Source organism: Crocodylus siamensis, chromosome 7 (assembly GCF_052110815.1).
Source record: "Crocodylus siamensis isolate JL-2025a chromosome 7, ASM5211081v1, whole genome shotgun sequence".
In the NCBI taxonomy this organism is placed as follows: Eukaryota; Metazoa; Chordata; order Crocodylia; family Crocodylidae; genus Crocodylus; species Crocodylus siamensis.
This window is the reverse complement of record NC_143401.1, coordinates 1,143,505-1,169,909: the sequence shown is the minus strand read 5'-3', so window position 1 is coordinate 1,169,909 and position 26,405 is coordinate 1,143,505. Positions and strand designations below refer to the sequence as shown.

Sequence of the window (26,405 nt, the reverse complement as noted above, 5' to 3'; positions counted from 1 at the left end):
GCGGGGCCTGCCCCTGGCACCCCACGCCGGCCGGCTGGAGCACGGCTCCGCCCCACGCCGGGGCTGGGCAGGGCTGGGCCGGGCCGGGTGCTCGGGCTGCTCCGGAGCGGGTCGGAGCGGAGCGGAGCGGAGCGGAGCCAGGTGGGCGCGCGGGGATGCTCGGGGGGGCAGGGGTGCGTGGGGGGCGCAGCTCTGCGGGCGGCCACCCGCCCGCGCCTGTGGCAGAGTCCCGTGGGGGCTTGCCGCCTGCCCGGTGCTCGCCGCCCGGCGCTGCGATGCCCACGGGGCCAGCTTCCCATCCCCGGGTAAGTTCTCGGAGTTAACCGCGGGTCAGTCCTGCCCGGCACAACTGAGTCACTGCCCAGCCCCGGCAGGGAGCGCCGGGGAAGGAAAATGCTCCCCCAGCGCTGTCCCGGGGGACGGTATTTCCTCCTCGACTGTAACAGAAGTGCCAGTGGTTCAGAGGGCGCGGGAGGTTCGGGGGGGCAGACATGGCCCCACAGGTCGCCGTCTCTCCCGAGCCCCCGAAGCTTTGCCCTTCGTGAAGCCAGCGCTGAGATGAAACTCGGCGACAGGCTCCAACACCCGCGGCTCTGGCTGAGCCACGAGCAACGCCGCTACTGGAATGGGTCGCAGGGGTCCGAACACGCCCAGAGCAGGGCTGCCCCCCGCGTCAGGTGTTTCGCCTAATTACACCTTGTCTCTTCAACCCAACTGGGACGTGTCCAGCACGGCAAAGGGGTCTTTCGTTAGGTCTCTAGCCAAAGCCTTGCTTTGATGGACCCCCTCCATCCTGTCGCGTTTAGCTCCTGGGGGACTCTTTTTCATGTCTGTCATCTGGTTTTGGCAAGTGGGAAGTCGTGTGCCGAGCTTTCAATCGCTGCTGCCCCCCTTCCAGAGGAAGCGGTGCAAGTCCAAGAGACATTTTAGAGCTTGCCTGGCTAAAGCAGCAGAAAGCAGGTGGTGAGAAACGGGCTGGCATGGACTCCAGGCTGGGACAAGTGCAGCCCAGCCAGGGCTTTCCTGGCACCGCTGGACCTAGTGGTCCTGGGCGAACTTCTAGCATCAGGCCCCCCTTTGCCAAGTAAAATGCTGATAATAATCGAACAACAGACACAAAATGACCATTTTCAGGCCCCCTTTCTGCCCGGGCCCAGGCAGCCCCCCGGTTCGCCCACGCCTGCGTCCAGCCCCATTTCCCGGCCGTAGCTTGTGGAGGTCTATGCAGAGGGCCGTGACCTGTTCCTCATCTGCCTGCTCTTAAAACTTGTCAGCAAACAGTTGGTGCCAGGTAAAAAGCTGCCAGCCTCTCCAGAAGTGTTCACGTTTGGGGAAAGTATTTACAGACTATTGTACGAGAAGTCCTTCACGTCAGCAAACCCGCCCCCTCTCTGAATCACAGGGTTTACGTGCGTGCTCAATGGCTGGCGCTTTCTTGATTTGCTTTACCGGGGTGATTTTAGCCGGTCCATGGCAGGGAAGGGGCCGTTTGCTGCTCCCGTTTTGTTCTTTCCGGGTGCTTTGGGGCAGAGACCGAGCGGCTGCCTGCTCCTTGCGGGATCCTGCCTGTTCTCCCTCCCTGAGGAGTAGGAGGGACATAGTGGCTCCAGGTGCATTACTTTGTAGCTGGGATTAAGTCCCTTGAGAGCGTGGCCTGTGCAATTCTGCAGCATGGGACGCTTGCCCTTTGGGGCGCAGGCAAGAAGGCCTGAGTGAGATCGGGGCAGGCCACATCCCTTGCAGCAAGCACGGGGAGATGCTCCCGTCTCTGCTGCTGGGGCGATGAGTGCTCGCCCCCCTCCGCTGGAGCAGCCCCCCGGGAGCTGCGAGGTGGCCAGGCCCCTCCCCTGGCTGGTGGCAGGATGCTCGGTCACTGGCCTTCCTGCCGTGGGCTTGCAGCCATCTGCGGCGTGGCCCCGTCAGGGCTCTGCTTCCTGTTTACATGGCAGCCCCGCGGGCAGGGGAGGCTGCAGGCAGCTCGGGAAGCTGGGCTCGCCGAGGTGAGGTTATCACGGACGGGGGCAGGAGCTTGCCTCCCAGATTTCCCTGCTCGTGCATCTGTCCCAAGGTATAGCGCTCGCTGTGAGCCGCTGTAGGCGATGCACCAATTAGGGTGTTAGAAGGGGATTAGGCAATTATCAGGTTAATCGGAAGAGTATCCACGTTGCTCAGGAAACGCTTATAAGGGGGATAAACCTTATGCCACCTTCAAAGCACAAGCCAGGCCTTGATGAGGTCATGAAAAAGGTTGCCCGTGGGCAGGTTACTGCAGACGTGCCCCTGCAGCTGTCCTTGCTCATCCTCTGACGCACTTGACGATGGCAATGCATTGCCAGGTAAAACCCTGCCACCTCCTGCCCTCCAACACATCCTCAGAGGTTTTTAAGGCACTGCCAGGCAAAGCTTTGGCTGGGACGATGTAGTTGGGGCTGGTCCTGCTTAGAGCAGGGGGTTGGACTAGATGTGACCTCCCGAGCTCCCTTTCACCTTCATTTTCTATGATTGTATGAATATAGGAGAGGAACAGCACGGTCCAGATAGGGAGAGTGTGTTTGCGGCGGCCCCTGCGCGGGCGCAGGAAGTTTTCACAAGCACTAGCTGAGCTGTGCTTATGGGATGCTTGGTGTACTGGGCATGCTTGCAAGCCTTGGGCAAGAGATGACAGCCGCCCAGTAAGTCTATCTACCCCACGTTTTTCACATCAAGAAGGTTTCTTCTGCCAGGAGCAGTGACTCTGAAGAGGTGCCAGCCTTTGTCTGGAGGGACCTGATGTAGCAGATGCCGTAGTGGCTCTTGTTGACTGCTCTGATAAGGAAGCCACAAATCCTCCGCTGTTAGGGGAGAAGGGGCATCTTGGCTTATTTCTGCCCTTGATGACTAGCCGGAGCCTGGCTGGAAGGCAAGGCGCTCTGGTGATGGTCTCTGTGTCCAGAATACAAGTTCCTGCTGCCTGCGCCTCACGTGGGCCTGGCTCATTCTGTCTGCATGGGCTGTTGCTCTAGTTGGGAACCGTTTTGCCGGGGATTAAGAAGCGTTTCATGCCAGCACGAGAGGTTTCTTGATGGACACGGATGTTTTCCTGAACTGGGGCAGAGGTCTGACAGAAGGGGTCTGGGTTGGAGAGGCTGGGAAGGGGAGCACAGTCTGACCCCAGACACACCGACAGAGGAAACGTTCAGGATCAGTCTCCAAGCCAGAGCTGGAAAAGGGGCAACGCGCAGGGGAAGAGAAGGGGCTGGATGGATGCTACATGGGCGAAGTGAGGAACCCATCCTGCGTGTTATTTCAATGCACGTGAGTGCCCAGATACCTGGCAGCTGAGGATTACTTTTAACTCTGATTTGATCAGCCCCTCCTTGGATGGCAGCGTGTTTCAAGTTGACAGGTGGAGACTTGAAAGTGGATGTGGGTGCGGAGCTGCACAAATCGTGCTCATTACACTGGGAGGCCACGGGCGTTGCTGGTGTCTAGTGTGTGGGTACCAGACCTCCACCCTTTCAGCTGCCGGCGTGTTGGCCCCTGGGAGAAAGGCTCGCGTTCGGGCAGACGGACCTGCCGGGAGAAGGTCCTGGTCTTGGCTTCTTCGTTCCTTTCCTGTTGACTTTGCCAGGTGTAAAACACAATTGTCAGCAGTTTAGAACAGGGCTTCCTGTGGGGGAGAGCAAGGGTCAGGCTGGGAAGGAGAGGGGACGTGGAAGGATGCCGCACGTCTTTCACCTTCCTGCCTTTCACCCTGCCGCGCGGTGACTCACCCTGGGCCTGGCCCTGCCCTTTCACGTGGCGAGCGAGTTAGTTGATTATTCTCCCTCGCTTCCGGCAGGAGCCCAGCGAGGCAGGAACGTTATCTCCGGTGGGGGTGGAAAGGGTGGCTGGGGAGAGCCCGTCCACCGATGCTCCAGGCCACTGGAAATCAATCCAAGCCATGTGTTGAAACCAAATCCACATCTCGGGGACACAAGAAGAGGCAGGTCCCCCTGCGTGTGCTCTTGGAGCAGGTCTGCTTGAAAGGGTGACGTCTCTTAGCCACGTGCTCGTGTGACATAGCCATGCACGGGGGTGCTCATCCCTGCCCCGATAAGCGTCGGCATCATCACCTGCTCTGAGCTTCCCAAACCAACCCGTTCTCTAGATCAGCGCCCAAACAGTTTAGACCCATCGGTGCTGGTCAGAAAGCTGCTGCTTTCTGCGGGCGAGGGGGGAAGTTTCCCATTGCCATTGGTGCCCAAGCTCCCACGCGCCAGTTCGGCTTGGGGTAGGCGTTCACAACCGGGCTGGGGGCAATGAAAGCTTCCCTGCTTCACTCGGCCCGGGGCCGCTCCGGATGCCTTCACCATCCACCAGGGCAATGCGGCGAATCCGCCCACGGGATCCACGTGTCCCACAGCTGAGCAGCGCGTGCCGGTGACGGGATGACTGGAGCTCCTTCTCTCCGCACACGAAGGGAAGAGGGAGCTCCAAACAACTCAAGGAAACGCCGTATGCCGATGGCGCTGTGGCAGCCTGGCTTCCCTAGTGCTTCCTGCACCGCGCGTTACACTTGACCCCACCAGCACCCTGCGCCAGTGGGAGCTGAGCCATTGTCTCCGGCGTCAGATCAAGCTGCATGGCCATTGTTGAGAGCCCAAGCTTTTCCTCTCTCACCCTGGCTCGATGACCGCTTGGATGTGTCGCCAAAGCAAACACGACCTAATAAAGATGTAGAGATAACTCCAGGAAGAGCTGAGCACATGCGGGCTGGACGAAAGCTGGGCCCTCCTGGGAGAGGAGTAGGAGGAGGCAGGCAGGGTGGAGACGTGCTCCTCGCTCCTGCTCGTCACAGATTCACAGAAGTCTCGGGCTGGAAGGGACCTCATGCCCCATTGCTCTGGGCAGGAAACACTGCTGGATGCAACCCTGGCAAGGCGGGCGTCCCCCGCACCCCTGCTGGGAGTCTACGCCAGGGTCTGGTCACACAAACCGGGAAGAAGTTTTTCCTTGTATAGTCTGAAACCTTCGTGGGGTATTGCTCAGGGGCGTCGAGTGGAGGGGTAACCGGGGGCCGGACGTCGGCACTGCGTGGTGCTGAGCTGGGAGCTGCGCCCAGGGCTGGGAGAGCTGCCCGTTCCCCATCCTCAGCCCAGGTGGATGGACACCCCTTGTGCTGATGGGAAAAGGCCGTCTCCTGCTGCATGGAGCCAGCCCGGCGACTCCATGCCACGCTGTGCCAAGCCTGTGGCGGGAGCTGGGAGGAGACGGGGCACCTGCCTGGGCAATGGGGATGTCCAGGCAGGGGTGTAAGGAGCACGAGTTTGGGCAGGGCTCAGGTGCCCCGTCGTGGTCCAGGCCCGTCCTCTCCCCCGTCTCCTGCGGCAGAGGCGCGGCTCGGGCAGGAGCCTGAGCAAGTGACGTCACTGGAAAGGATTAGAAAGCTCTGGGTAATAATTATCTTTAACTGGGAACAGCCTGCTGACTTTCATGCCCTGCCAGCCAGGGCTCCTGCTGACGGCACACCTGGGCATGAGGTAACTGGAGAGCCTGCCCGCGCGGTGCAGGCACGGCTGGCTTTGGGCACAGGCCCAGCGTGCGCTCCCGGGCCATCTTTGTTCCTCTGCAGCCAGGAAGCCTTGCTGCAGCCGCGAGGCGAGACACGGCTTCCCGTCCTCTCGCGGGGAGGGGGCTCGGGAGCTGCCTGCAGCCTGGTTCTCCTCGGCAAGGCCCTTTCCAGACGGGGAGGCGCTTGCCGCTGTCTGAAGGGCGCATGGGGGCCGCCTGCCTGAACGTGCTGTTTAGGTTACTTGCAAGAGACCGGGGTAAAATCAGTGGGACGAGGATGGCAGGGGGACAGAGGAGACCCAGCCCAAATCCCACAACTTTCTTCAGCCACACTGGGCTTTCAGGCACGCCTGGCGCTTGGTGCGCGCCCGCGGCTGTTTGCCCCCAGTAGCTGCAAGGGCGGGGGGAAGCCTGCTGGCCCCAGGGAGGCAGCTGTGGATCCAGCACTCCTCTGAGCCAGTGTCCCAAGAGCCTTTTCCACGGGCTCGCCCCCTTCCTTGGAAAGGCGAGTCGATGTGGCTGTAAATGTGGCCAGGTGGGGCAGAAATAAAGGCAACAACCCCCAAGAGAGACCTTGACTCCGACCCCCATGCACCGGCGTCTCTCTCCCCACGGACCCCCCAGCTCCGCTCTGACATGTGGTGGCTGGGGCAGCCCCTTCTTTCCCCGGCTCAGGCCCCAAGAAAAGGGCCTTGCTCCTGACAACCTCTGTCTGCTGGAAGGGCTCCCCAGACCCTGCCCGGCAGCATTTTGTGCAGCTCCCCCGCTGGGAAGCGGCACAGCTTGTACGGCTCATTGTGGCCTTCCTAGGCGGACAGATGAGCCCTGGAGAGCCCGTACGTGTGCGCCTACCCGGCACGGCGCTAGAAGCCAAGCCGGCCCGTGCAGGGGCTGACGGGTGGGTGGAGCGGTGAGAAACCTCCTAAAAACGTTCCCGGTGTGGACCGGGCGTGCTGGAGTGCTGCATCCCCTTCCCAGCGGGCACAGCCTGGGCTTGACGGCCGGTCCCCAGAGAGCTGGAGGCTGAAACGAGCCTTCGTCGGCCGTAGCCAGCACTTGGCCCAACCGTAGCGGATGAAGCAATTTGCCAGCACGGAGCCTGGAGGTCCCCAGGTCCCAAGCGGTTTCCAGGCTAACAGCTCGAATTGGTTTCCCAGAAAGACTCCTCTTGGACCCGTGCTGTCGGTGACGGGATGCCTCGTTACCGGCCTCCTGTGGGTTTTTCCAAGAGCCGGCTCCGTTCTCACAGCTTTGTTTTCCTTCTGGAAGGTGCTGTCGCTGCGTCTTCCAGGCTTGCACGTGGGAATTGCTCGCTAGCGGGGGATTTTTTTCTGTGTGTTGACCCCAAGCTGCGCGCTGCTCCCCTCTGGCCTGCAGCCAGCTGCATTTCCAGGCTCTTTGGAGCACGGGTTTTGCAATAGTACATAAACTTCTGGCTCCAGAGAATGGCTTTGCAGAGAGATTAGTATCTTGTAACAAAGAAATTCAGGGGCTGCCAGCAAAAGCAAAGGCAATGCCTTGGAAGCTGGGAAAACACCCCTGACCTTTCCCAGGAGCCTCGGTCCAAGCATTTGGGTCCGGCTAGCACATGGCAGACATTAGTGGGCTTGACGCCTTCTGTGCGGCGTGAACGCGTGACTGCAGCCGGGCCCCAGTCCAGCGACCTCTGGATCCCGGGGAGCCCCCCACTCCCGCTGCACTCCTGGGTCTTGCCTTTGGGATGGGGCAGGCCCAGTATTGGCTGTGCAGGGCTCTAGATTTAGCAGCTTTACCTTCTTCACGGGCAGGAAACAGGCTCATAATGTGCCCCCGTGCCTGAAAAAGGAAGAGCCACCCTTGTCCGGGCTGTCTCATGACGGCTGGTACCTGGCCCGTTAGCAGACACCAGGGTTGCTGGTATTAACCCTGCCAGAGCTGCAGGGGAAAAGTGCCGGAGGAGCTTTCCAAAGCCCATCACAAGGCGAGGGGAGGGAGACTGGGGCACAGTGCTGGGGAAGGACTTGGCCAACGTCTCAGTCAGAGCTGGGGACGCCATCCCAAGCTCCTGATTCCCAGCCTGTCCCATTGCATGGCCTTTCTCCCCAGGCAGGCGGGCCGTGCACCGGTGATGAATGCATCTACGTGTCTGCTGTCTAGCTGACGTGTCTCTCCCACCTCCTGGGAGCGTCGCTGCAGTCGGGTTGTATGTGGATGCAGAGGAGCTGGTTGAACTCCTCCTTGCTCCTTTGCTTTGCGTGTTGGTCATTGGTTCTTATGTCCATGGTATCAGAGCATGTACGGTTTGGGTCTTTCTGGGTCAAAATGCCTCTGCTTTGTGGAGCCACTGATTGCTGCTTGGTGCACTGTGCACGTTGTGACACTCAGGCAGAAACTGCACGCAGCTCATGATTTTGGGCACTACAGTGGCTGTCTGGAGGCTCGCAAGCAGTCACACAGAAAGGCTTTGGAGTGGTCTGTGGTCAGAGACCTCTGCCTTCGTCCCTGCGGATGCAGCAACCACGTGTCCCAGACTAAAAATATTGCCACCAAAATAGCCTCTCTGGAAAGGTTTCCTAATCTCCTGGTAGTTCCTCTTGCTGGCGCGATCAGTCCCCGTCACAAGGCGGAGCGAGCTCGGCAGCGCCGTTCACCAGAGAAGGAGCTCGGATGGGTCCCAAATGTTCTGACCTGCCCCAGTCCCAGGCCGTCGGTCGCAGCCAGCTGCTGCCGCTTCCTGCCAGCGTCCTCATGTTGCTTTTTAAAGCCCGTTATATGCCATGATGAAAAATAGATTGGCAGGCTCCAGCGTATGCCTGGACCACCGCCCCGACCTGTGCACCGTGGAGCCTTCCCCTCCTCAAAGCCCCTTCCAGCTCGCTGCCTCTCCCCAGGCGCTTCCAAAATCAGCGTAGGCTGAGAAATCCTTCCCCAAAGGGAGCAGTGTCCTTGGACCCGGGTTCTCCCCTGCCCCCACCCCACACTCTGGTAGCGTTGGCTTCATTCAAAGCCTTTAACACAGATCCTAATTCAGCTGTCACAGAAGGGTTCCCACTAACATCAGTGGGATTTAGAGCAGCCCCTAGTCTGTTTGCTCCTTTGGACATGGGCTCGCTGGTGCCTCTGGGAGCATCACGTGTGTCTGAGCCCTGGACTGCTCGCACTGGCATGGTAAGGGGGGCTTTTGGAGCCTGCTAAAATGGGAGAAGAACAAGTCAAACAACTTGTGTCTCCTCCAAGCTAGTCATTTGCTCAGTTGGCCGGTGTGCTTTTGCATGGATCCTTGGCCCTCTTGCTAGCGCGTAAGATGAAATTCCCCTGTGCACAGGCCCAGCATGGGGCTTATGCCCCCCTGAGCCCCAGCATGTGTGCATGTGCGTGCTTGCGTTCACCCCATGCGGACAGCAGCAAGGAGAAATTAAGGTGCATAAAAGAAATTGGTAGCACTGTGTGTTCTTTGTTCTTGTTCAAAACTCACAACTTTCTGCTTTTGTCCTGCCAGTGCTGCCATGGGGAGGGGAGGCCTCCCCATCATGCTGATGGGGAAATGGAGCTGGAGGGGTTAGACGTGGCTTTTCCAAGATCGGAGGAAGTCAGTGGTGCCTCCTGGATTAAGCCCGAGGATGGTGTGGTTACCATTGCACCCTCAGGCCGGCTCTTGTATCGGTACAAGTGAATGTCTTGCAGTCCAGTTCTGTAAGCACGCCTTTGCGGGAGCTGATTGTCCACGGCTGGCGTGCTGCGGGCTTCTCGGAGCAGTTCAAGTCAGGGTGAAGAGCTTGGGAAAGAGGAGACTAATGGAAAGGGGATGTGGCAAAGGGTGAATTCCTGTGCGGGGATAGATGCACACTTGTGTGCTGTGGGGGTTTGGGTTCAGGGCCTGGGGCTCGCCGACCTGCTTCTTAGCCAGCGCGTGAGTCCAGCACCCATCCTTCCCCGTTAAGCTGCTTAGTGCTTTGCCCGTCTCGTGTCACTTCTCCAGCGGCCGCAGTCTGGCATGATGCTAAGTGAAGACCACCCACCTCGCTGCGCGGTGTTTGTGCAGCAGTGTCGTCTCCCGAGTCTTGCGGGCTGATGTAACTTGAGGCTTGGCAGGTGAAGGACTGACCTCACGGCGGGGGGAGGCTGGGATTTCGTCGACCTTGGACGGGAAGTCTTAGGGCAGAGAGCTTTGGATGCCGCTGGCTGCGCTCTGCAATCCGGGGGCAGGCAGAGCCCCCTCCTCCTGCACCCCAAACAGCCAGTAGTGATTGCTTTTCCTCTTGGTGCGCCCTCCCAGACCATCTTTTGGCCCCTGGGGGCTGATGAGATTGAACGTGGCACGAGTGATGAGTGCAGGGAGGACGTCTGTGGGGACCACAACGCTAATGTGCACAAGCGCCGGGGACAGCAGAGAGGCACAGCTCCCAGGAGGGCCACCCCACTGAGTCCAGCGTGCAGCGCCATGCTCTGCCAGCCGAGCATAGCACGTCCCCGGCATCCAGCACCATCCTTCCCCGTGGCTCCGGGGAAGGACACAGCCCGGCTGAGGGTACCGGCAGGTTCGAGCGGCCAAGCGCTTCCCGTGTTGCTCCTGGCTCGTGCGTCTGACTTGCTCCTGTCCTCCCTTTGCAGACGTTTTCCCTGTTCCTGTCCCCGAAGGAGACGTGGGCTCAGGAGACAAGGTCCTCCTCCTACATCAGTTCGTGGCTTCTGTGCCCAGGGAACGTCCACTGTCTCCACGAGGCCTGGGCAGGGGGCAAGGGCCTCGCTGGTTTATCTAAATTCCCGTTTGCTGGGAAGGGTGTTGGGAGGACCCTCAGAAACCCAGCGAGAGATTGTGGGATTGCTGAGGTCCTCACCCTTTCCAGGCGCCTAGCTGCAGAGCACATGCACCAGGCCTTGGGGCCAGAGCAAGAAAGGTTTCCGAAAGCCCAGCATCAGGGGTGTGGGAGGCTGCTGGCTCGTGGGCTCTGAGGTCAGGCTGAGGGACCGGTCAGGGCTGAGGGGGTAGAAGAGCAGCAACCTTCTGCTGCGTCTTTTTTGCAGTTATTCCAACAGCTCCCAGGTAAAGGACAGCGGGGAGGTTGTGCGGGAGCTGGTCAGCAAGCAATGGTGGAAACACCGAGGCCAGAATTGCCCACGGGGAGGTTGGAGATGGTTTGTCTCCGGGGAGCAGCTGGGCACGCAATGAGCCGGGCGCTGGATGGCCAGCTCTGCCGGGACGAGCGTGCCGCGTCTAGGGGCTCCGTGGCCTGCAGCCTTGCCCGGCTCAGCGTGTTGCACCGCCGAGCTACAAGGGAAGCGTCTGACCCCGAGCAGCGAGTCCCCTAACCCGTGCCGTGCCGTGCCGTCCACGAGGCTCCAGCATCTCCTCGTGGGCCGTGCACGCTCTGCCACGCGGGGCGATGCGGGCAGGCTGCGGAGCCCGTGTGCCACGTGAATCTCTGCATGTATAAAATCAACCTGGGGTTTTCGGCTGCCTGGTCCTGCCCCTTCCTATTCGAAAGGCCCAGTCTTTCCTCCGCGGGTGGATTTTCCTCCTCTGCAGCGACGGGAGCCCCTGGTAAGAGCGGCCCGAGGCAGGCTGCAAAGGGGACGCGTGTGACTTTGCCCCAGAAGGCTTTCCCTTTGTCCCTTTGTTCCCGCCTGCCTTTTGCACGCCCTCTCTGGCACGAACGGCCCGCGCTCATTCAACGGCTCTCTTAAGAAATCCTAGTGGAGAGTTAGACCTGGCAGATGGAGGCCTCTTACCTCACCGCACAAAAATGCTTTGTTATTGAGAAAATGGAAACTGTCTGAGGTTTCTGGGCTGAATAGAGTCATTGGTGTCTTGTTTTAACCGCAGCTCGGTCGCGGCTGCTTGAGCATTCCCCGAGCTGAGCACTCCCTCCTCCAAACCATCCTCTCCGAAGAGTCACCGCGAATTAACTCGTTAACGCTGGAGGCCCCGGCCTGCCCCGGGACCTCAGCTAGCGGGGAAGAGCGCTGTCGCCACCTAACCCTTTGCCCGGACCAGGAGTGTCCCCGGGAACCCGAGCCAGGTTCATCTCCCTAATCCAGTTCCTGATCCAGACTGTCCCGCGGGCCGCACGTACGCCGGTCGCCCCCTCCGCTTCACGAGGAGCGTGAAGGTTGGAAAGGGAGGCAGCCGGGGTGGGTCCAGCCTTCCACGCCCTAGCTCTTCCCCGCACCCTCGAGCTCCTGGCTGGGAGAGGAGAAACTTCTGCTTGTCACGAACTATTCGAAGTCGGCAGTGCGGTCTGCCGTGGGAGCTCTGTGAGGGGAAGGGGTTTGCAGGATCGCTAGCCATGACAGCAACAGCATCCCCTGAAACACAAGGCTGGCCCTAGCTAGCAGATCATGTACGGACTTGAGGAATTAGATCCGTGCCATTTGATAGCTCGGGATGAGCATTGTCCACTACAGTTATTCCAACCTCCCCGTGGGCAATTCTGGCCTCGGTGTCTCCACCATTGCTTGCTGACCAGCTCCCGCACAACCTCCCTGCTGTCCTTTACCTGGGAGCTGCTGGAATAACTACGCTGCAGGGCTGGCAGAAGCGGCTCTTGGGGTGTTTGTTTTTTTAAGTAAACTGAGCCCAAGATCCCCTTTTTTTTGGTTGAAATCTCCTGGGCCCAAGAATCCCTTCCGGCTGCCACGGATGTTTTGCAGAGCTGACGCATCCCATGCACAGATGTGGCCCCTAAAATATGGCAGCTGTGAGGGCGCGAGAGCGCCCATCCAGCTACCCTGACGTGTAAATTGGCTTTGCTGGTTGGGGTTTGTTCCCCCCAGAGCTCCCCGAAAACGGCTCCGCTCGTAGCTCGTCGCCCGGGGAGAAGAGCGACTAGCCAGCACCTCCTCGGAGCCCCTTTGAGAGCCAGCGTGGGCTTGAGTAATAATAATTGACTTAACCAGGGAAATAGTCCCAGCTGTTCAGAGCGGAGCCCGGGAACGACCTGTTTCCACCCTAGCCCCCTGCTTTCTGTGGGTTTTAGCTGCGGTCATGAAAACCCTTTCCAGGCAGAGCCCTGGCTCCTGAGGTCCCCCTGAGGGTTTAAAAAAAAAAAAAGCAAAATGCAGATTGCAAAAACAGTTGGCAGCTATTCGCAGAAGAGCACCGGGTTACGGGTCTCCCCTCTTCCTGCAGCCTCAGAGCAGCCTCCGTGGGGTTGGAGCCAGGCTCCCGAGGAGGATTTCCCTCCTGGGTGCTGGGTGCCTTACGAGCAAAGCTGTTTCTGTCCTGGTTCAGTTGCTGTGGGCCCTGCCCTTCTGGCGGGGGCAGGATGCGTGTGTTAACTCCGCCTGGGAGCCTGCTGCTTGGCAGGGGAGGAGCCTGGCTGGATTTTTGGGCTCTTCCGAGGAAACAAAAGAAATTGCATGAAGTGCAAAATGCATGGTAACTCGAGGGTCTGATTGCAACGGGCCGGAGCCAAGAAATTCCTCCCAGGGGGTCACAAGCCATTGCGCTGCGCCAGGGCTTTTACACGCAGCGCTCTGGGAGAGGGAAGAGCAGGGGAGTGTCCTGGGTGGAAACACTCTGGTCTTGTCGGCACTTGAAAGTTAACCTGGAGTAAGGTAGGGTGTGAATTTAACTTCTGCGCTTGTTCCCAGCGTGCCTCGCTGGTGTGACGCTTGCCCCGCGTTAACAGCTGGATAAGGCGGAGGGATGTCTGGTCTCGCTGTGGCCAGAGGAGCCTAATTCTACACTCGCGCGCCCCTCGTTGCTTGCCCCGCTTCTCCGTGCAAAGCGGGGTGCCTCTAGGGACCTTCGGGGTTAGGCCTGGGTGCATTCACAAGAGAGACGTGGAGCAAGGGAGGAAACGGGTGGGGAGGGAGGACTCTGGCAGGGCCGGGTCTGTGGCGCATTTATTACCGGGGCAGGGACCGAGGGCCGGCGCGAGCCGTGGCAGCCTGGAGCGACGGACTGCCCTGCTGCGCGGAGGTGCCGCGAGGGCGAGTGGCTCGGTGTGCGGGCGGCGATGTATCCGTCGGGGAGATGATGCACAACTGGACCCACAGAATTTGTGTGTGTGGGCTTTGGTGGGATGGAGAAGCCATTCCTCCTTCGAGAGCTGCCCAGAGAGGCGCCCCCTTACCCACGCCTCGGTCCTGGAGGGAAGGGCCAGCACTCGGTGCATAGAAATCCACCCAAAAACCCCACCTGCAGCGTGAGCGGCTGCCGCCCACTCAGGAAACATGGTACCAAGAGATGTGGCTCTGAGGGTCCCTTCAGGGAGTGCCGGGCCAGGTGGGATTATTGCGGCCTTTATTAAAGAGGAGCGTGCAACGTGGTCCAGGCAAGCCTGGCCACGTGGAGCGGGCTTGCCGGCCCAATCAGTCCCGCCAGCCGCAGCAAGACGAGCGTGTCCCACGGAGCTGCAGCAGAAACCTCGCACACGGGACTCGCCCTTGGGGGCCCCGACAGACACGGGGGGGCTTGGGCGGGCAAGATGTAGTCTGCAGCCGCCGGTGAAGCGACTGGGACAATTCTGGCTTCGGGGTGTGAGCTCTGACTGCAGAGGTGCAGAGCCACGGTCCCACGCAGGAGCCCCGGCGTTGCCTGGCAGGTTTCAAGGATCGGGCTCAACGCAGGTCCGTCAGCTCAAGCAGCGCATCGTCCCGGCTCGAGCCGGAGAGGAGTTTGCTGCGGCAGAAGTAGGGCCCGCAGGAGGGTGGTCTGCCCGCTGGCTCCTCTGCTCTCGGCGCGGCCAGAAACGCGTTCTCTGCCCCGTCGCGGGGCCAGGACCACGTGTGCCTCCTGTGCACATGCAGAGTACCTCGAGTGGCAAGAGCCCAGGCTCCAGCCCCGTGTGATGAAACCTGAACCTCTGTTGGAAACGCTACTCCTGCGCTGATGTCAGCCCCCGGTTTATGATGAGACTGCTTTTGTTTCTGGGCGAGCACTTCAGTGTTTTGCTGGGGCGCCGTCTCCCCGCACACCTGCTGCAGCCGACTCCAGCGAGGCTGCCTTCCCTTTGCTTTCCTTGCCGAGCCCCCCGCCGTCAGCCATGCAAGGTAACTTTCTGCTTTGGGCGGGGGAGTGCTCAGGGGGGCTCGGGCAGCCTGGGGCAATCTCTTGTTTTGGGTTTGTCTTGGTGGGGGGCACAGCGGGACTCTGGGCTCCCATCACTCACCGTGTTGCAGCGACGCCTCCGAGCTGCTACTCGAGTGCACAGACGGTCTTGGAAACTCTTTTAGTCTCGTACACGCTTGCACCAGGTGCTCCTCTGTGCACACACAAGGTGTTTGCTGCCTCTGGGAGGTCAGCCCCTGTGCCCGCCGTGCCGGCTGGCTGGGTCGTGGCTAGTTAAAATCCTGTCCTGCGGCGTGCCGCTGTCATCTGCTCCACGCACGCTTCCCGGGCGGCTTTGCCTACAGCCCTGTAAGCTCACCTGAGCTTCTTGGTTGCTGCTGAATGAGGATGCAATGCTGGAAGCGGGCATCAGGCTGCAGGGCAGGGGCTCCCGGGCTTTGAAAACATCGTGGTTGCATCTGCGCGGGGCCCAGAGGGAGGCAGAAAGCTGCTGTGCCAGGGAGAGCTGTTGGAGAGATGAAGAGGCAGTGTGTGCTCCCAGGGCTTTACCCCCTGGGGTCCTGGCTGGAGGCTGTGTCTTGCCCAGGACAGGTGCCCCAGGTGCGGGTAGCAGGGGCACTAGTCCTGTGAGGTTCGCTAGCATTTGGGGGGCAGGCTCTGGGGAGTTAAATGCAGCTCCCTGCTGCTGGGGGAGACGCCTCTGTTCTGGGCACGCCGGTCCGGGGTGACAGCCCTTTCTCGCATGCCAGCGGCACGACCCCGCTGCATGGAGCCCCTGGCCCGCGCAAGGCTTCCTGCACACTTCCCAACCTTTTGCTCAGCTGTTTTATTGCCTACAGAGCTCGACGTGGAGCACGTTGCCACTGCCCAGAGCTCCTTTGCGGGGCACGGAGGCCTCTCCTCCTTAAAACGCCGGGTATGTAAGAAAACAGAGGGGAAACGCTGCGGCAAAGCAGAGCGGCTTGCAAATGGCCAGATCTGGACCGTGGCAGTAATTCACTCCAGATGGGTCCGCTGTAAACTGGCTGCAGCCCTGGGCTGGAAGGGAAGAAAGCCTCTCCCCGCACACAGTGCTCTGGGGCCATGTCTGCTCTCGCTTCCCGATCCTGCCCCAGGGGCCACGTTGCCCCGGCAGAGGAAGGCTGCGGTGGGCACGTGCTGTGACTGCCGGGCAACGGAGCTTTGTTTTGGACCACAAGAAACCAGTGGCGGGGGGGTGGGTAACCCGAGACTACCCCCCTTCGCTGGCACTCGGCGCATCGCCCAATTTAGAAGCTGCCGACGTGCCGGGGCTGCACAGCTGTAATTTCCTGCGCTTGCGAGGGACGCCGGCAGCTGTAAAATGTGCTTGGGACATGGATCACTTCTGCAAGGGGCCTCTGTGGGCAGGGGCTGCAAAAGGGGGGCTTGCAGTCAGCAGCCCCGCAGCGAGAGGAAGACGCTCGTGGGGAGTCTGGGTGGAGGGTTGGTGAGGGTGCCCTTCTCTCCCCTCTGCCTCTCGCCAGCCCCCCGTCCTCCCCGCTGCAAAGACACCTCGGGGGAACGCAGCCCGGGGGGCAGGGGGTGTCCTGGAACCACAGCACAGCGGGAGGGCGCGAGTTTGCATGTCGCCTGGCTGCACGGACCATGCCGGCTGCAAACGCTGCTCCCCGGGACACAAGGAACGGAGTCCGCAGCAAATAGTTTGACCAAATTTGGGGAAAAAATTCCCTTCTGGGCTGGAAGGAAGAAGAGGACAGAAAAACTTGCACGCGGACACTTCGATTTATGCTCCTAGGACTCCTTAAATCGAGATGTTTACGAGTTGAGCGGGCCCTCCATCAACCCAGGCGCTGCCGGGCGCTCCGGAGAAGGCGGCTACGGGGGAGAGGTGGCTGCAGGCCCCGTGGGCTGGCTCTGCCGCACGTGACTGCGGGGCACGTGCCCTGCAGCCGTCTCCATGCTAGGCGGTCTGTTTGCAGAGCTCAGGGGATGCTCGTTCAGGCGCATGCCCAGAGCAGATCCTCCCACGCCTGGGCACGAGCGTCACGCCAGAGCGGCGGTCATCCGGAGATCACGACACGCTCGCTTGAGTTCCCCCGGCAGCTAGAGGTGAGGCTCGCTTCACCCGGCGCTGAGGTGCAGCCAGGTGGAAGAGGGGGAGCTGCGCGCAACAACGTGACGCCGTCGCACGGGACCGGAGGCAAAATTGCCCCGTGCGGTTGTTGCGGCAGGAGCATCCCGGGGAAGCATAAGGAGCTGCTTTCTTCTGTGGGATGCTGTGCAGGAGGAGACACGCGTGGCCCCCAAAAGCGAGGCGGCTGAGCAGAGCCTGACACGCCGGAGCAGGACCGCGGTGTTGTGCTGGGCCGCATCCAGCCTGTGAAGCTGGGATGTCGGCGGAGGGAGCGGTCCACAGGAATTGGCAGCGAGGTTGCCAGCGGACGCCCACCTGCGGATGGGGCTGTGCTACGTCAGCCTGCCGTTGCTAAAAGGCTGCCAGCAAACCTCTGGCCTAGGTGGTAAAATATTTATAGTGTGCAAGCGCGTTGGGGTGCGGCTGTGCCTCTCGCTTGTTTGCACAGCCCACTGCATTGGCCTTACAGGAATACACGTAGCAATTTAGCACCAGGTGCAGGCTTTCACCTGCCTCCATCGATTCCCCCGGGAGTCCGGGCTCTGCATGTCTCTCTCCTTCCTTTCTGGCCCTGAGGAGCTGGGTGTGCAGCTCCCCAGCTCTCCTGCACTGGCTCTTTTCACATGCAGACTTCTGCCTTTACAGCGGGCGTGCGGGCAGCTGCGGAAAGGCAAGGGGAACGTCTTCCTGAGGATGATGCCAGGCTCTCTCCTGGACTGGCTGCAGGCAGCTCCCGAGCAGTCGTGAGACCGTTTCTGCGCCATCTCTGTCGGGTGCATTTCCCTCCACGTAACCGCTGGGCGTGATTTGTATGCCGGGCAGTGCCAGCGTCCTGCAAAGGGCCCTCTCCTTTGCGTGAGATTGTAATCACGTAACCCATTACCCGCTGCAGGGCGCTGACAGGCTCTGGAGCGGACAGCAAGGGAAAGAGTGCTCGAGCACGTGCGATTTCACCGCTTAATAGCCGCAGCGCTACGCAGGGCAGCTAGTCTCGTCTCCGCGCATGCCTGCTCTCTGCACGAGCGTCCCCGGGGCCTTGTCCAGTCCCCTCAGCTCCCTGTGCCCATCGCTCTTCGTCACAGAGCCTGAAGGGTTGTGTCTGGGTACCTTCCCCGTCACGGGCAGGATGCTGCGTGCTTGAGCCGGGCTTCAGCTACAGCGCTGCCCATCGCGGCCCCGAGCTGCTAGAGGAGACCAGGTGCCTCGGAGAAGGCCGGTGCTTGGGGTGGAAGGAGGAGCTGGCAGCGCCACGAGATCGGGCTCAGACATGTTTCCCGGTCGTGACTTCAGCCACCCCTGACGTTTGGAGTCGCTCTTGGAGATGCGGGCCCCGACGGAGCCGTCTCCGATGCCATCGGGCAGCCTTGCAGCCCTGAAGCGCTCGGTCGTTGCAGGACTCGGCTCGTGTCGAGCACGAGGTGAAACCAAAGCGTGCGAGACGTGCCAGGGTCCAAGGGACAGCGGGAACGTCGTGCGCCGAGTGTGAGGGAGGCCCCAGGCTGGGCCCAGCATTGAGATGTGCTGGAGCCGGTGACCGCTCCGGGGCTTGGTGTGCGGAGAGCTGGATGTCCGTGGAAACGTCTTGTGGACGGAGGGAGTGAGGTCTTCCTGGTGTCTGGCTGCCGTCCTGCCCCATCGCCCCGGCACGTGGCAGCCTGATGCACATCCTCAGGACAGCACGTTTGCTTCACGTCTTTGCTGGGGCTTCTCAGTGACCTCCCTGTGCCTTGCAGGGACCTCGGGGTCCCATCCCTCACGAGGGGCCCTTTCCCTGGCTCTCCAACCCCGGACCAGCAAGAAGCTTCGTGTTGCCAGACGGCGGCCCCGCAGCAGTGTGCACGCCCCTGGGAAGCATGTGCTGCGTCGGCGTGGCTCCCCCCTTCCCCTTGCCCTTCCCCTCCGCAGGAGCCTCTGCAGCTGAGCTGCCCCTGGAGCCCAGATCCTGGGATTTGCATGCCACCACCGGGGATGTGCGTGGGAAGGGGACCGAGGGAGAGCGCTGCCAGTGCGAACCCTTCGCCCTGCAGCGGCAGGCCCCTCTGTCCCTTGCTGTCAGCTCTCTTTCCCCTTCCCCGTCACCTTGATTTGGGTCTCTGCCTCCCAACTGCTTGCTAAGCCAGGCCGTGTGCTGCCCGGAAGCAGCCGTGGTGGACGGGGACCCTGCGCCGCTGGAAAGGCCAGGGCAGGTCTGTGACACGGAGACCGCCGCTCAGCGTGGCCATGTGGCCAGGGCCGGCCCAGCCTCCCCCAGCTCCCGTGGGTGCTGGGGGGAGCGCAGCAGCGTTCACCTTTTATAGACGCGCACGGAGCTGGCGGGGGAGCGCCCTGGAGACTCGGGCTCCGGACGTCACTGTTGCCATAATTAAACAGACCTTCGCTCCCCCCGGTCCGAGAGGGATGACTAATGCGCTCGGGGGGAGAAAGGAGCTGGAGCTCGCGGAGCAGTCGCAAGCGGGCTCGCTGCTCCTGTTCGAGCACGGGCCCAGCAGGCTTTTCCCCCAGGCCTCGACGCCCAGCCCCTCGAGCCGAGCCGGAGTCCGTCGGCTCCCTGCTCTCGTGCTTCAGCCCTTCGGGCACGTGCCCGCAGGCTGCATCCGACCCCGCGAGCTCCCTCGCAGCAAACTTGCTCCGGCCCCACAGCGCGGAGACCCCTCGCCTGCTCGGGGTGCGTCGCCAGCGGGCAGACGGTTCGGGTGTCTGCTCCTCTCCTCTCCTGCCAGCCCGCCCCTGCCCTAGATAAGGAGGGTGAATCACAGTCTCCTCTGGCAATGTCTGGGCCTGCCGATTTCTGAACCGTCTGGGGCGACGGCTGTCATCCGGCTGCGGAGAGATTCCTCGCTCCTCTGCCCCTGCATCCCCGCGCCCGCGCCGAGGACACGGCCCCTTCGACTCGTGACCGGTCCAAGCCCCGCCGAGCACGCGGGGCGGGCCGGACGCCCGGCGCCTGACGTGTTTTTGCGCAAGGTGCCCGGCCCCGGCCCCGAGCGGTGTCCGTGCGGGCGGCGCGGCGCGGCGCGGCGCGGGGCCGTGGTGCTGGGTGCGTTTTACAGCTCCGCCCTCGGTAGCTGGACGTGGGGCTAACCCCTCCCCCGCGGAGCGGGGCTTCTTTCAGAGTCCCCTAAACAGGGCTAAACGCGCCTGGATCTAGTCTCACATTTTATTTTCAGTCTCCCTGCTTTGTTTTTCCTAAGCAGGTGCTGTCCGTCGCCTTCGGGTCCAGCCGGTGTCTTTTTATTCTGACTCCTGTCGCTCGCGTTCGGCCCCCGTGGGCTCAGAGCGAGCCCCGGGATCGCCCTCTCGCTTGGCTCCTGGGCCGGCCCGGCCTGTCCTCCTCCGCCCAGGTAACAAGCTGCCTGGCCGCCCGCGGCCGCACGCCAAGGCGGGGAAGGACGCGAGAGGAGAGTTTCCATCCCGGGTGGGAACTGCAGCCGCGGATGCCGGCGTGGCTTCGTGGAGAAGAGTCTCGTTCGCGTGCGGAGAGGAGCGGCGACAGTAACAGGCTGCGTGACCCGGCCTCCTGCGCCGCAGCGTCTTCTGGAGAAGGGGGCTCGGGCTCGGGGAAGGGGCTTTCCTTTCGCACACGACGCCGCTGGCTTCTCCGCGGAGGGAGAAGCGAGGGCCGGAGGGCAAAGGTCCGCGAACTCACGCTGGCTTCCCAGAGCCCGGGCTCCCGGAGACGCGCACGGCCGCTCTCTCCCTGGGAGGCCTGCGCGCCTCTGGCGGGCCCAGCTGCGTCCCTGGGGCGCGTTGTGAGCACGCCGGGGGCAGATCTGGCTTCTCCCCTTTGCAGCACAGGCCCTTCCTCTGCCCCCGGTTGGCGCAGGGTCACAAAATCGGCGCCACAGCCCCCCTGCACGATGGAGGAGCTGCGTCTGGCTGGGGCAGAACGGGCGAGCAGGGAGGAAAGCGGCCCGGAGGGAGCTGGAAGCAGGCCCCTGGGCTGAGCGCACCAGCGTCTCCGAGTGCGGGCCAGCTGTCTGGGCGGGGGGGGCGTCCCGCACAGCCGCTCTCCCGCCTCGCGCCCGGGGACCGGGGACCGCCTCGTGCCCGCCCAGCCTGCACGGGCTTCTGGCGGCGAATGGCGCCCCGGCCAGACGCGTCCGGACATGGCAGAGCCCCTCGTCTGCCGAGACGTCGAGTGCCCCGCGCCGAGCCACCCCGGGCGGATTAGAATAGACGGGAGCCTGAAACGTGAGCCGCCGCGGCAGGCCTGCTCCTGCGCCCCGCAGAGATTAAATCTGTGCTAGGAATAGCCTCCCGGGGCTGCGCCGGCAGCTGGCGGGGACGTGGTAGCAAACAGCGGCTGGCGGTGTGGGGTTTCACCGGTGTCCGCACGGCCCGCGGCCGGAGCAGCCTGCTGGAGCACGAGCGGCTCAGCCGAGCCTGGGAGGTCCGCGTCTGCTCCCCGTCGCGGTCGCGGGTGTCTGCAGGAGCAGTGGCTTCGCTGCTGCGGGGCTCGTGGGCCGACGTGCTCGAGCAGGGCTTGCGAGGGGCTCTCGTTCCCAAAGCGGGGCGCTGGCGGACCCTGCGACTCGGGCGCGGCGAAGGGGCTAAACCCGATGACAGCACCTCAAGACGCGGGGACGTGGGCCTGTGCCTGCTCTATCCCACGGGTCCATCCGGACCAGGGTTCAGTGGCCCCGTGCCCTGCGTAGCCAGCCTGCTCAGCAGACGCCTGCACGGCCCCTCGCCATCCCGGGCTAGGTAATGCCCGAGCCACCGCGCTCAGACGCACAGGAAAGGTGCAGCTTTTCTCGCGGAGGTGCTCCCAGCTGCAGTTTCTTGCTCAGACTGAGCTGCTTTGCCTCGTGTTTTTGTGCCCCGATCTCTCAGAGAGACCTGTGTTTGCCTTGGCCCTGCCTGCCGGCTTAGCACCTCTGCCCTGCTTTGTGTGCGAGCCCAGAACAAAGGGAGCAAACAGCTGCCTTCCAGCAGCTTATCTAGCACAAACACCCCCAGCAGGCTATCTGCAGCTCCCCTCCTGGGAAGGGCGGTGGGAAAGCCGAGCCTGGTCTGTCCGCCCCTGCCCGTGAGCGCCCGGGGCTGCCTCTCCTGGCAGCTGCGCTCCACCCCGGGGAGACAGCCTGGTGCTGGGCACCGCGGAGCAGCAGCAACTGGCAGGGAGTGCCCACGTGGCAATGCAAGGCAGGGACAGGCATGGGGCCTGCCAGCTGGGATGTGGGAGGGGGCAGGATTTGCACCCAGGCCCTTGAGCCCTGCGGCACGGGCTGCCCGTGCCCCCAGCAAGGGGCAGCAGTAGGCTGGAGTGGCTGGTGCTCTGCCAGCGGACCTCATGTCTACGGCCGGTTGGGCCCCTCCTTGAGGCGGTGGCTCGCTGTTGCTCACAGCACGTGAGGGCAGCCTGCAGGGAGCACGGCGCTGCGCTCGCCGGACTCCTCGCGGCATCGCTGGGTCGGCGCGGCGCTGCAGCACTAGGGCTTGAAGGGCTCCGGTCCTGGGACTTGCTGTTGCACTGGTCCTGGCTGCAGTTGCGATGGCAGCTGGCTCCAGATCTGATTTGGTGAACGCAGACTGCCCTCCGGTCCGAGAGGCACCGTGCGCTGTCAAGGGAGCAGTGGCCGGCAGTCCGGGTGCTTGCGTAGCCTGTGGGTTGTGGAGAAGCCTCTCCCTCGGTCCTGGGTGGGATCCCGGAGCACAAGGCAGGGCTCTTTTGTGCAGCGAGTTGCTCTGGGGGGCACGCTCCTCTGCATCAGCCTTGCAGGGCCTGGCCTGCTGCCGGGAGGATGCTCTGCAGCTGCCGGGAACCGCTCCAGCCAGGGCCAGGGCCAGGTGCAGGTGCAAGCCTGTGTACTGCAGTGATTGCAGGAGCTCAGCTGGCAGAGAGGCCTGGGGTGCAGCAGACAGGGCCCGATTTGCTCACGGTGCCCATGGCTTTGCCCTTTGGAGGTACCTTGACGGCTCCCTTGCGGTGGACGAGGGACGGCTGGCAGCGAGGCTCTATGTGCAGGTGTCCCCACACCCCCGCCGGCCACGTGCCCCGGGTGGGAGGGAGGGCGGTGGGGCAGGGCAGCAGCTGGTTAACGTGTGGGTCTGAAAAGGGACTTTGTTCCCTATCTGTCACTTAGCCCTGGGGGAACAGTAGCCTCATTCACCAGCAGCGCTATCTCCTCGTGCGGCAGGCGCGGCAGCAGCTGGCCCGTGAATAGCCCCGGCGAGCGTGCTGCGAGGCGAGTCCCAGCCGCCTGCTCCGGGAGGCTTGGCCCTGTGGGAGGGCAGCCCGGGGATGACACGGGAACTGCGGCACGGGAGCGGGCGATTGTTCTGCCCTGCGGAGAGCTGGATCCTGCCCGCGGGGTTGCAGGGGAGGGAAGGGGTGCCCAGTGCGTGGCAGGCGAGCTCATGTCCCTGGACCCCGGTGTCTCCCAGCAGGCGAGGGCGGTCCCACCAGCGGCACCATGACGGAGTGCTTCGACTGCGACAACTGCAAGGAGTCGCTGTACGGGCGCAAGTACATCCAGATGGACAATGGGCCCTACTGCATCCCCTGCTACGATGCCCACTTCGCCAACACCTGTGACGAATGCAAGGAGCTCATCGGCCACGACTGCCGGGTGAGTGCGGGCAGGCGCTGCCCCGCGGGGCTTCCCCTCCCCAGGCCCCGGACGTGGGTGACGCGCTCCCGCCTGCTGTCCCCGCAGGAGCTGTACTACGAGGACCGGCACTACCACGAGCACTGCTTCCGCTGCTTCCGCTGCGACCGCTCCCTGGCCGACGAGCCCTTCACCTGCCAGGACGAGGAGCTGCTGTGCAACGACTGCTACTGCAGCGAGTTCTCCTCCAAGTGCATCGCCTGCGAGAAGACCGTCATGCCAGGTAGGGCCGTGGGGCTGGCCGGGTCTCTATATTGGGCCCCTCTGAGGGCTGTTCGAGAGCCTGCTGCCCCCTCCCCGGGGCACGCTCGAACGGCGGAGCAGGCAGCATCGCACCGAGAGCTCGGAGCTAGGATGTTGGCAGCATTCCCCGCTTCGGGGGAAAGGATGATGGGGTGGACCTTGGTCTGGGCTGCAGTTGGGTTGATGCTGAGAGCAGGAGATCCCTGGGAGCTTGCAAGTGGGGTTGGGGGTGCTGCCTGGCTTTGCCTGCCTGCTTGGGTGCGGGGTGACGGATCCCCAGCCCTCTGGAGAGCTCTCCCGGCTGCATGGGTATCCTGGGGGGCTGCATCTCCGCACAGGCTTTCCCAGGCATCCCATTGGGATGAAGCCTGCACCGGGGAACCAGCTTCCTCAGATCCTAGAGGGTGGAGCTGGCTGGGATCTCCAGAGGTCACATCTCGTCCGAGCCCTGCCTGTGCAAGCCATCATCTATACTCACCCCCTACGCAGCGGGTCGGCAGGAGGGTGCTGGGGTGGGGAGAGGCGCGTGGAGCCGTGCCGTCTGCGCGGCCTGCTCAGCCCAGCCCTTTCCCCCCACAGGGTCCCGTAAGCTGGAGTACAACGGGCAGACCTGGCATGAGCACTGCTTCATCTGCAGCAGCTGCCAGCAGCCCATCGGATCACGGTCCTTCATCCCCGACAAGAAGGACTACTACTGCGTCCCGTGCTACGAGACCAAGTTTGCTCCGCGCTGCACTCGCTGCAAAAAGGTACGGCCTGCCCGCTGCTCCGGTGCCAGACTCGGGCAGAGGTGGGAGCTCAGCTCAGGCTGCGCCCGGTGCTTCCAGGGACAGGACGTGGGTCACCCTTCCCTCCGTGTTTTGTGCCAGTGCATCTTGCTCTCTCGAGCACCGTCTGGCTCCCGCTGGAGGCGAGTCCGTACCAGATCTGGAGTCTCCTTCTGGGGAAGAGGCAGAGTGAAGGGTCCTCATACACGCAGGCCACTGGGCTGGCTCAGTGGGGGCCCTAGCATCTCTCTGGGGGGCTGGCAGGCTGTCCATGTCCTCCTCGCAGCCCCCATGTTGCTGTGGTGGAAGGGGGCTCCAGACTGCCGTCTGCTTGCTGCTCCTGGCAGGGCAGGGCATGCAAAGGCCTCAGGGTAAGGGGCGCTCTCTCCTCCCTGCCAGTCTCTGACCAAGGGCGGCGTGACTTACCGGGACGAGCCCTGGCACAAGGAGTGCTTCGTCTGCACCGGCTGCAAGACGCCCCTGGCTGGGCAGCAGTTCACCTCCCAGGACGACAACCCCTACTGCATCCACTGCTTCGGCAGCCTCTATGCCAAGAAGTGCAGCGCCTGCTCCAAGCCCATCACAGGTGAGCGGGGAGGTGGGGAGGGGCGAGCACGCGGCGCTGGGGGTCTTGCAGAGTGGCCACGTGCCCCGTTCACCCGCGCTCTGTCTCTCTCCGCTCCCCCGCAGGCTTCGGCGGTGGCAAATACGTCTCCTTTGAGACGCGCCACTGGCACCACAACTGCTTCAACTGCGCGCGCTGCAACACCTCGCTGGTCGGCAAGGGCTTCATCCCTGACAAAGATGAGATCCTGTGCCGCGACTGCAGCAGCGACCTCTGAGCCCCGCCAGCCGGCCCCGGGGCTCCAGCTGCCCCCCATCGCGTGTTGGGCTGCCTGGGGGGGTGGAGGTCGACCCCTCGTGGCTGCTCCCCGCTGCCAAGGCTGGATCTAAGCAAAAAATAAGGAGCTTCTGTACCCATCGTTATTAACCTTTTCTTTCGCTTGCTATCGCTCAGGCGCTGGCTGGGCCACGAGCCCCACCTGAGCGCGGGAGCCGGGCAGGGCGGGCCTGGGCTCTGCACGCTGGCGGCACGGCCTCCTTCCTTGCTGCATGCTGCTGGCTTTTTCCTCCTTCCCTTGCTTTGCCCAGCACCCAGCAGGCTCCACCTGCATATGGCTGGGTCTCCCTGGGCTTCAGCCCCTTCCTGGTGTGCGATGCTAACGCAGCCTTTTGCCTCCCCTGGCCACTCGCGGGTGCTGGCTGCCAGAGTCCTGCTGCGAGGGACTTTGCATTGGGTCAGCTCTCCCACCCCCCCTGGGTTCTCCCCACCCTCATCCCTCCTTCCCATGCGGCGTACGCCTGCGTTAGCGGATGCAGCCCCGGCTCCTGGCAGCGTTTCTGGGCAAGGGCTGCACCCTGTTTGTGAGCTCCCCCAGCTCCCGGGGTCACGCCTGCTCCCACGGTGCAGCCTGCTCTGGTCTGGCCGAGCTGTTGGCAACATACTTGATGCGCCGCGTGCTTGCAAAAGGCACGCAACTGTTGTGCGGACGCGGCCTGTGCGCGAGTGCCGCAGGGAGCATGCCGGTAAGGACAGCGCCAGGAGCTGCGTTCACAGTAGGAACAGCGGAGGCTGCAGCCCCAGCTGCCTGGGTGGGAGGTGAAGGATCCGGTCCCCTGTGCTCTCTCCTGCAGGTCCCTTCCAGCCCTATGGTTCTCTTCTCTGTACCCTCGGGGACTGGGGAGGGGGAAACCAGGGTCTGAGAGCTCCCCCCGCTGTCACGCCCGCCCCACACCCTGCTCTGGTGGTCCCCGAAGCACTCACGCCAAGCCCTGTTGCAGCCCCTCCCAGGCAGCTGGACGCTTCCCCGCATGCGCCTCCCTCGCACGCTCCCCGCGCGCTTCTGTCCTGCAGCTGCGGCCCATGGGCGCTGCACAGTGTTATGCATGCAACTTGCTCCTCCGCGGGCAGCCAGGGCCTGGCGGAGCCCCTCGGGTGCCAGCTTTGATGCAGGCACGTCGGAGGCGGTGGGTGCTTTGCGTTCTGCCCCGAGGCGCTTCCCAGAGAAGCGCCCTGAGCCCAGCCTCCTCGTGTCTGTCTCTGTACGGCTTTGTGTAATAAACCTCTTTGGGACACCGTG

The 26,405-nt window shown here is 62.8% G+C and overlaps 1 protein-coding gene across 6 annotated transcripts; it reads left to right on the top strand.

Annotated features, from left to right (window-relative positions):
• On the top strand, positions 1–26,405 carry FHL3 (four and a half LIM domains 3). 6 transcript variants are annotated; one of them, XM_090057646.1, is made up of 6 exons: positions 1–141; positions 23,031–23,215; positions 23,303–23,477; positions 24,077–24,246; positions 24,664–24,850; positions 24,955–26,405. In XM_090057646.1, the coding sequence occupies exons 2-6, from the start codon at positions 23,060–23,062 to the stop codon at positions 25,104–25,106; spliced, it is 840 nt and encodes a 279-aa protein (XP_089913772.1). In that variant the 5' UTR covers positions 1–141; positions 23,031–23,059; the 3' UTR covers positions 25,107–26,405. The 6 variants fall into 6 exon arrangements, with proteins under 6 accessions (XP_089913772.1, XP_089913773.1, XP_089913770.1 ...); XM_090057647.1 differs by having other exon boundaries at positions 15–141; positions 23,034–23,215; XM_090057644.1 differs by lacking the exon at positions 1–141 and adding an exon at positions 12,896–13,068 and having other exon boundaries at positions 23,034–23,215.

Coding starts and splice junctions, on each gene's coding strand:
- FHL3 (XM_090057641.1), top strand. Junction 23,216..23,302: donor TCATCGGCCACGACTGCCGG/GTGAGTGCGGGC, acceptor CTGTCCCCGCAG/GAGCTGTACTACGAGGACCG. Junction 23,478..24,076: donor CGAGAAGACCGTCATGCCAG/GTAGGGCCGTGG, acceptor TTCCCCCCACAG/GGTCCCGTAAGCTGGAGTAC.